General features: G+C 50.9%; 1 protein-coding gene across 1 annotated transcript; it reads right to left on the reverse strand.

The window, feature by feature from the left end:
- Positions 1–2,649: 2,649 nt before the first annotated feature.
- LOC120973813 (uncharacterized) lies at positions 2,650–7,361 on the reverse strand. The gene is made up of 6 exons (XM_045233763.2): positions 7,232–7,361; positions 5,693–6,093; positions 5,470–5,613; positions 5,053–5,383; positions 4,173–4,244; positions 2,650–2,934 (listed from the first exon to the last, which is right to left on the reverse strand). Exons 1-6 carry the CDS (start codon positions 7,359–7,361, stop codon positions 2,831–2,833), a joined length of 1,182 nt encoding a protein of 393 aa, XP_045089698.2. The 3' UTR covers positions 2,650–2,830.
- Between the last annotated feature and the right edge of the window lie 2,896 nt (positions 7,362–10,257).

A 10,257-nucleotide genomic window follows, 5' to 3' on the forward strand; every position in this document is an offset into this window, starting at 1 on the left:
AGGGACAGGAGCAGCGGCGGCATCCAGATGGGCTCAGCGGCTGGACGCGGGGAGGAGGCAATGGAGAGAACAGGGAGGCGTTGGATCGATGGATTGGTCCGGTGGGGAAAACAAGGTGGAGCTCGGTGGGGGGTGGATCGATGGGTGGATCGGGAAGGCAGGGGAGTGCTCTGGTTGGGCAGGTGAATCGGGAGGGATCCCGATGGGGATTTGGTGAGTGGGTGGCGGCGGCAGGGGGACAAATGTCCTAGGATTTAGGGTTAGGCAGATTATATAGGTAGGGGATTAGGATAGGGGTTAACTCGGTTCGTCCGATCGCAAACGGACGATCGAGAAAAATAGGTAGGGAGAGTCTATATAAGAAACGATGATGTTTTATAGATGTCTGGGGATGATCCGAATCCAACGGTAACAACAAACCGGGTCGGGTACGGGACAACTTTCGGACGCGCCGGAGGGGATCGCGGGCTGACGAGAGAGGTTAGTTGGTTTGACAAGAGGGAACCGAAAACACGGTTGGTCTCGGAACGGTCAACGAAGACAAGGGGAACGCGGCAACTACGAACGAATGCAAATTTTTAAAACATGACGGCAACGAAGTGCCGATGCAATGCAAATGATGCGATGATGAATGCAACACACAAATAAAACACAGCTGACTCGCAAAACAAGGAAGGCAATCGGAGCGTCGGTCTCGGGGCGTTACAACACTCCACCACTACAAGAGGATCTTGTCCTGAGATCTAGGATTGCACCGGAGAGAAACGGAAGAGGAAGAGAGGAGGTAAAACTAATTGCTTCTTTGACAAACGAGTGAAACCAAAGAACCTTGAGAGGTCGCAAAGCTTGAAGAAATGACACGACAGAGGTGAACAAAATTGAGAAGACTCCGGTAGAAAAGAGAGACAAGGAACACCATGAGAACCTTGAGGTTAAGTGACACAACAGATATTTAAAACCACTCCGGTTAAAACAAGATAGGGAAGGGATAAGAATGATATAATTTGGGCAGCACTCCGACTGTAAATGGAAGGAGCTGAACATGATCTACACAAGATGAGAGGATACTCGATGAACTTAACAACACATTGCCTCCGGAACTAAAGAAAGAATGGCAACAAGGGGTAAGAAAGATTTCAGACAGCACTCCGGTTGATAAGGGAGGCAAAACTTGACAGAATGGGAAGAACTTGAAAAGAGGGCACGACACTCCGGCTAAACGGATAAGAAAGGAAAAAATTACATGATCTTGACAAAACAAGATGATTGATCGAAGAGAGCAACGTCACAATGCCTCCGGGACGCACGAATAGAAGATAGATCGTCGGAATAAGAGAACGGAGAAGGAAATGATAACTTCTACCACAATTGAATTTGGGAAGAATCCTTAAAAGAAGGATAGAACGGAGTTGTTGGAAAACCAACAACGAAAAGAACAAGCTTGTTGAGGGCTTATGGAACACCTCTCAAAATTATGAGGTGACAACCCGCCACTAAAGGAAACCATTGGTTTGAGTGAGAGCACCAAGGCGATGGAAAACTTCTTTCACCAAGAGGATAGGAGAAAACTTGGATAATTGATAAGCACCATAATAGCAACATTCCTTAGGGAAGGCTTTAGGTGAAACATGACACAATATAAATCCAACGAAGAGATTATTATGAGTTGAAACAACTCATGGACGAAGAAAAATATGATGGGTTTAAATATCTCATTCTTGACAACTTGTGAATCATGAAACATGAAGAAAATAATCAAGAATGACATAACACCACCTCAAAATATAAGAGAGAAAGAATTGCACTTCGGAATGCAAGATGAAGAATGCTTGAACTCCTCAAAACAAAACATGTGTTGAACACCATGTTTATTTTAGAGTATAGCTTGACGGATCTTAACTCCGAGAGAAATCTTGAAGAACAATTGAAGAATGAAAGGAATCCTTGACGAATCACCATGTAGAGCCTCCATGAAGAACTCCGGTAATAAAAGAATGATCAAACGAAATGGAAAGTTGAAAAGAACCCCGGGAGAAGCCTTGCAATGATTTAGATGGAGCTTTGAAATGATATAATTGAAATAACTTGGAGCTCCGGAAAGAAAAAAGAACAAACGAGATCAACTTTTTTTGATGAATCTCCGGAATAAGGAATTAATCACTTGGATGAAACAAGAATAAGAATTACATTACGCGTATCCTTCGCCACTTTAGATTGATGACAAGCAACGGATTTGGCATAGTACTTATTCTCGTAGAAAGGATTAAGATAGATATAGCGCAAACTTGAGAAAAGTCTTCAATGAACCACCGGTAGGATTTGGAAACAACGAATGAATTGATATGATAATGAGGGAAGGGAAATCTTGAACGAACCACCGCGAGAATCTGAAAATCAACGAAGATAAGATAAAGAAAAACACCGGGAAGAATTAGAGAACGAATAAAGATACTTGAGGGGATTTTGATACAAGTGAACGAATAGATGATGAGCTGAATAGAGAATACTTGAATGATGCACCGGTAAGATTTGGAGAACGAGAGCTCTGATACCAACTTGTAACACCCACGATGCGGCTATATCTCCCACGTGTCGAGGCACGACTTAGAGGCATAACCGCATTGTGGTGTAGTCGCAAGAAGGGTCATCTTCACATAATCCCATGTAATAAACAAGAATAGGATAAAGAGTTGGCTTACAATCGCCACTTCACACAATACATAAATAAAACATACATCATTCAGAGATACACACATAGGTCCGACTACGGAACCAAAATAAAAGAAGACAACCCAACTGCTAGATCCCTGATCGTCCCAACTGGGCACCACTACTGAACAACATGAAAAGAATCAACACAACGAACAAGATCTTCATCGAGCTCCCATTTGAGCTCAGTTGCGTCACCTGCACTGGTATCAACGGCACCTGCAACTGTTTTGGAAGTATCTGTGAGTCACGAGGACTCAGCAATCTCACACCCGCGAGATCAAGACTATTTAATCTTAAGGGTAGGAGAGGGTAAGGTGGTGAGGTTGCAGCAGCGACTAAGCATATATGGTGGCTAAAATACGCAAATAAGAGCGAGAAGAGAAGCAACGGAACGGTCGTGAAGCTAGCAATGATCAAGAAGTGATCCTGAACTCCTACTTACATCAAACATAACCCAGAAACCGTATTCACTTCCCGGACTCCGCCGAGAAGAGACCATCACGGCTACACACGCGGTTGATGCGTTTTAATTAAGGTCAAGTGTCAAGTTCTCTACAACCGGATATTAACAAATTCCCATCTGCCACATAACCGCGGGCATGGCTCTCGAAAGTTTATACCCTGCAGGGGTGTCCCAACTTAGCCCATTATAAGCTCTCACGGTCAACGAAGGATATTCCTTCTCCCAGGAAGACCCGATCAGTCTCGGAATCCCGGTTACAAGACATTTTGACAATGGTAAAACAAGACCAGCAAAGCCGCCCGAATGTGCTGACAAATCCTGATAGGAGCTGCACATATCTCGTTCTCAGGGCACACTGGATTGTCCAAGCTTCCGATAGGCGAGCCCAGAGTTGCCCCTGGTGGCCACCGGCGACTAACGGGTTGGACCAACACTCAGAGGAGCACTGGCCCAGGGGTTTAAAATAAAGATGACCCTTGAGTCTGCAGAACCCAAGGGAAAAAGGCTTAGGTAGGCAAATGGTAAAACCAAGGTTGGGCCTTGCTGGAGGAGTTTTATTCAAAGCGAACTGTCAAGGGGGTCCGATAAATCACCCAACCGCGCAAGGAACGCAAAATCAAGGAACATAACACCGGTATGACGGAAACTAGGGCGGCAAGAGTGGAACAAAACACCAGGCATAAGGCCGAGCCTTCCACCCTTAACCAAGTATATAGATGCATTAATTAAATAAGAGATATTGTGATATCCCAACATAATTATGTTCCAACAAGGAGCAATCTTCAACTTCACCTGCAACTAACAACGCTGTAAGAGGGGCTGAGCAAAAGAGGTAACATAGCCAAACAACGGTTTGCTAGGAAGGGTGAAAAGGTTAGGGGCTGACATGGCAGTATGGGAGGCATGATATAGCAAGTGGTAGGTAGCGCAGCATGGCAATAGAACGGACAACTAGCAAGCAAAGATAGAAGTGATATCGAGGGTATGGTCATCTTGCCTGAAATCCCGCTAGGAAGAAGAACGAGTCCATGAAGCAGACAAACGGACGTAGTCGAACGAATCCTCTCAACTCCGGAACGAAACCGAAGGTAACGAGAGAAGCAAACCGGAAAGAAGCAAACAACACGGTAAACACACAATCATAAACATGGCATGATGCACAATCAAGTATGATGCATGTCCGGTTTAAAGAGGCATGGCATGGCAAAGTGCACAAGCAAAACTACAAGTTAAGTGGAGCTCAATAGGCAACGAGTTGCATATTGACGAAACACCACATCAATTATTTAGTTCTCTCTCGTTTATGTACCCAACAATATTAAATGTTATTAACCATGGCAAGAGATGAAGCATATGAAAACTAACTATTTAAGCAAGTTAAATGAGGCCGGAAACAAACAACAACAATTCCAGAAAATCCCCATGTGCAATATTTTAGATTTGGTACTGTTCTGCCATAAACGCAATTTTATTATTGTTAAACAGCAAAATGAAGTGCACCATGTTAAACTAGGCATTTTTCTACCCCATTTACATATAAATTTTATTTAAATCCGAGTTACGGTTAATTAGTTATGAAATAAATCATTTTAACATATTATTCGAGCAAATTTAATCAAACAACATTTTAAGCAATTTTAACATGGGTGAAAGTGGCATATTATTAAACTACACAAAATTCTAAGCATTTTACATGTATAAATTATTTTAATCCGATGCATGGTTTATTAGTTATTAAATGCATGAAGAACAGGGGGTTTTCTGTAAAACTGTAATTCTCTGGATAAATGCGAAAATCACCGCAGCAGAAAAAAAACACTACGGGCCGAATCTTGCTGCACTATTGGGCCAACAGAGAGGAGCTGTGGGCAGCTCACCCATGGGCCTATCCCAGCTAAGAGGAGGTGGCCCAATCGGCGCAGATCTGGGCCTCGGGCGTGCTTGCGGCCCAGGAGGCTGGCCACGCTGGCGCTTGAACGGGTCAACGCAGGAGGGGCTTGGCGCTGGCTCTCTGCTCCTCCCGCAGCGAGACGAAGCAGGGGCGCAGGAGTTGGCGCGGGGCAGAGGCGGACTTGGGGTTCCGGCAGGAGGAACTTGAGGCGCAGGGGACGACGAGCTCGAGCAAAGGCTGGACAGGCGCGGCGCGATGGGACGGGCACGGGGGAGCTCTCCGGCGAGGCCGCAGCTGGGCTCGTCTGGTTCCTGTCCCTGACAAAGAGAGACAGAGAGAGGTGAGACAGAGAGAGGGGGAAGGGAAAGGAAGAGAGGGCGCGAGGGAGGCCCGGCGGCGTGACCTGGAGGTGGCCGAAGGCTGGCCGGGGTGGCCTGGTGGATGCTCGTCGGCGGAGGGAGCGGATCAGGGGACGTGATGCCGGATCCGGTGAAGAACAACGGCAGGCGGCAACGACCGAGGACGACGACGCGATGCTCCACACCTCCTGTGCTCATAAACAGAGAGAGAGCTGAGATGCAGAGAGGAGGAAAATGGAGGAACGAGAGGGCGCGACGGGGGCTCGCCTGGGTGGCGGAGGGCGTCGGCAGGAGGAGGCAAGGTGCTGGCCTGCGAGTCAACGGCGGCGACGAGACTGACGAAGTGGCCGTCGGGGTCACGGAGCTCGTGCGCGACCAGAGGAGCTCGGGGGCTCGGGCGCGCGAGGCTGGAAAAGGCTCCGGCTGGTCGAGGTACTTGGCGACGCGGGCGCCGGGGAGAGGGACTCGGCTGCAGGAGAGGCCCGGCGGGGCAACGTGTGGAGGAGGGCACGGGCATGGCTGAAGCCCCGGTGGCGACTCCGGCGAGGTTGTTGCTGCTGTTGCTAGGACAGCAGGGGCACAAGGCCATGGGCGTTCGAACGGGGAGGTAGAAGCGGGGCGGTGCTCCAGTGGCTCAGGGACAGGAGCAGTGGCGGCATCCAGATGGGCTCAGCAGCTGGACGCGGGGAGGAGGCAATGGAGAGAACAGGGAGGCGCTGGATCGATGGATTGGTCCGGTGGGGAAAACGAGGTGGAGCTCGGTGGGGGGTGGATCGATGGGTGGATCGGGAAGGCAGGGGAGTGCTCTGGTTGGGCAGGTGAATCGGGAGGGATCCCGATGGGGATTTGGTGAGTGGGTGGCGGCGGCAGGGGGGACAAATGTCCTAGGATTTAGGGTTAGGCAGATTATATAGGTAGGGGATTAGGATAGGGGTTAACTCGGTTCGTTCGATCGCAAACGGACGATCGAGAAAAATAGGTAGGGAGAGTCTATATAAGAAACGATGATGTTTTATAGATGTTTGCGGATGATCCGAATCCAATGGTAACAACAAACCGGGTCGGGTACGGGACAACTTTCGGACGCGCCGGAGGGGATCGCGGGCTGACGAGAGAGGTTAGTTTGTTTGACAAGAGGGAACCGAAAACACGGTTGGTCTCGGAACGGTCAACGAAGACAAGGGGAACGCGGCAACTACGAACGAATGCAAATTTTTAAAACATGACGGCAACGAAGTGCCGATGCAATGCAAATGATGCTATGATGAATGCAACACACAAATAAAACACAACTGACTCGCAAAACAAGGAAGGCAATCGGAGCGTCGGTCTCGGGGCGTTACAGCACCCCCCGGGCTCCGGCCCAGCAGGCCACCAGCCCAACTGGGCCAACCAGGTCGGCCCAGCCGCGCCCCGACCCTCACTCCCTTATCCACCAGGGCGACCAAACCCTAACCCTATCCACCCCACTTTCCTCACTCTCCCCACGTCGCTCGCCCTCCCGATCAAGATCGAGGGATCGACCCCATCGCCCCCTGCCGATGCCGCCTGGAGCGCCCCATCCCTGTCGTCGTCCACGTCCACACCCGAGCCCGGCGCCCCGATGCACTCCAACCGTGGCCTCGCCCTCGTCGCCGAACCTCGCCGCCCGGAGTTCGACGCGGCCACCTCGTCGCCCGGAGCTTCCTCACCGAACTGCTTCCTCCACGTCGCCGTCGTCCCCGTCGACCACCTTGACCCCCGCTGCCTTTTTACCCTACCGGCCCCGTGAGCTTCGCCCCTCCTCCTTCCCTCGTTCTCGTGCACGCAAGCCCACGGCCGCGCACACGCCCATGGCCGCGCGCGTTCCGGTCCCTGCCTGCCGCTCCCCGCGCTTCCCCTGTGCTTGCTCCTGCTGCTTCTCCTGCGCGCGCGCCTGCTGCTTGGCCGCTCCCATGCATGCATGTCGCACCACAGCCGGCGCTCGCCCGCTGCGCCCACACTCACACACTCGCCGCTGCCCCACTGAACCTCGTCGCCGCGGCCACCGCACGCATGCACGCCACTCCGCTCGCCGGCCTCTCTGCTCTGCTTCCCACCGCGCGCGTCGCCGCAGCCACTGCTCGCCCCGGCCTCGCCTTGCCGCTTTGCCAGCGACACTGCAACTCCGGCGCGCTGTCCTGGCCTCCCCGTGTTGCCACGCCGCGCCGGCCACTGCTTTCCAACGCCGCGCCGCCCGGCCTCCTCGCCCCGCTCACCGCTCCGCGCTCGCGCTCCCCTGCCGCCCCCGTGGCGCCTCGGCGTCGGTCGCTTTCGCCGGCCACCGCGTCCCCGCGGTTGTGCCCGCTCGCAGCACTCGGGGCTGCCCCGCCCGCAGCCCCGTTAACCCACACCCGTTAGGCCTTGTGGGCCACTTACCAATGGGGCCCACGCCCAGAACAAGAATAAAAAAGATTTAATTAAAAAATAATAATAGATAAATAAATAATTTAAAGTAATTAAAATATTAATTAGTTAATTAATTAACTTAATTAATCCTGATTAGATTAACGTAATCACACAGTTTAGTTAATTAATCTGTTAGGTTAGTTAACAGTCAATGACAGGTGGGTCCCGCACCTCAGTTTGACCCAGTCAACGCCCTGTTGACTGCTGACGTCATGATGACGTCAGCATGCACTATTCTGGATAATGTTGAATTAAAATATTTAAATTAATCCTAAAAATGATTTAAATCTTTTAAAATTAATATAAAATAAACCGTAGCTCAGATGAAAATACTTTCTACATGAAAGTTGCTCAGAACGACGAGATGAATCCGGGTACGCAGCCCGTTCATCCACCACACATCCCTAACCTATCGAACTCGCAACTTTCCCCCTCCGGTTCATCTGTCCGAAACGCGAAACACTAGGAATACTTTCCCGGATGTTTCCCCCTTCGCCGGTATCACCTACTACCGCGTTTGGGCACACCTAGCATCACGCTTTGTCATGTCATGCATCGCCATGCATTTGTTTGCATTGTTTATTGTTTCTTCCCCCTCTTCTCTCGCTAGACACCGAGACCGACGCCGCTGCTACCCAGTATGACTACGGTGTTGACGACCCCTCCTTCTCGGCTGAGCTTCCAGGCAAGCCCCCCTTAATCACCAGATATCGCCTATTCTACTCTCTACTGCTTGCATTAGAGTAGTATAGCATGTTACTGTTTTCCGTTAATCCTATCCTGATGCATAGCCTATCCTTGCTACTACTGTTGTTACCTTTACCTGCAATCCTACATGCTTAGTATAGGATGCTAGTATTCCATCTGTGGCCCTACATTATTGTCCGTCTGCCTTGCTATACTATCAGGTCGTGATCACTCGGGAGGTGATCACGGGTATATACTTATATACTTTACATGATACCTGTGGTGACTAAAGTCAGGTCGGCTCATAGGAGTACCCGCGAGTGGATCTTTGAGGCGGAGCGACAGGGCAGGTTGAGACCACCTAGGCGAGAGGTGGGCCTGGCCCAGGTCGGCGTTCGCGGTTACTTCAAAATAACACGCTTAACGAGATCTTGGTATTTGATCTGAGTCTGGCCACTGGCCTATACGCACTAACCAGCTACGCGGGAACAGTTATGGGCACTCGGCGTCGTGGTATCAGCCGAAGCCTTCATGACGTCAGCGACTGAGCGGCGCGCGCTGGATTGGACTGGAACGCCTGGTAGGCTAGGTCTGCTTCCGGCCGTGTTCGCAACGTGCAGGTGTGCAAAGGGCGATGGGCCCAGACCCCTACGCCATAGGATTTAGACCGGCGTGCTGACCTCTCTGTTGTGCCTAGGTAGGGTTGCGACGTGTTGATCTTCCGAGGCCGGGCATGACCCAGGAAAGTGTGTCCGGCCAAATGGATCGAGCGTGTTGGGTTACGTGGTGCACCCCTGCAGGGAAGTTTATCTATTCGAATAGCCGTGATCTTCGGTAACAGCACGACTTGGAGTTGTACCTTGACCTTATGACAACTAGAACCGGATACTTAATAAAACACACCCTTCCAAGTGCCATATACAACCCGGTGATCGCTCTCTACACTACAAAAAAAAGACACATCCGTGACCTTTTGGGCCGAACGAATTTTTTTTCTGTCATACATATGACACTTCTATGACGATAATTGTGACAAAACCCGGTATCATCATAGATGTGGTGGGCTCCTACTTCTATGACAAAAAATCATGACAGAAAATGGGCTTTTCGTCCTGGGCGGGCCGGAGACGCAGCTGCATGCACTACAACAAAAACCCTCATATAGTAACGCATATCTACCAACGATCAAGAACATGTGTTGTTGATTCACCTCCCACCTCCCACGCCACACAGAGAGCTAACCTCCCACCTCCACATTATCTGTACATCCACCGTGCGAATATCACGCAACCAAGTAGAGTTGAAAAGAAAAAAAAGCTAGATCTTTTCTCTCCGCCATCTCCCTTCGCTGATTCCTCTCCCACACCCGCCTGGTTTTCCCTAATCTCTTCCCTCCGGTCCTCCGCTGATGAGGAATCCTCCATGCCCTAGCGCCCCCACATCCATGGGACGCCTCCGCGCCTCCGCGCCTCATCTGGTGTGACGGCCCGGTGTCTCCGCACCCGCGACTGCCGTCTTGTGCTCGACGGTGATCCTCGGCCTCGGGACCTCGGCTTCGACGCCCACTGTTTAGTAAGGCTGCCCCCTCCTCCCCTTCGCTCTTACCCTTCCCGTTGGTTTGCTGCCTACGTACATGCCCGCCGCACCTGACGCGCGAGACCATGGGCACGACGCACACCGTTTATGTGCCCCTTGCCCCGGCGTCTTAGTGCTACCTC

Source organism: Aegilops tauschii, chromosome 2, assembly GCF_002575655.3.
Source record: "Aegilops tauschii subsp. strangulata cultivar AL8/78 chromosome 2, Aet v6.0, whole genome shotgun sequence".
In the NCBI taxonomy this organism is placed as follows: domain Eukaryota; kingdom Viridiplantae; phylum Streptophyta; class Magnoliopsida; order Poales; family Poaceae; genus Aegilops; species Aegilops tauschii.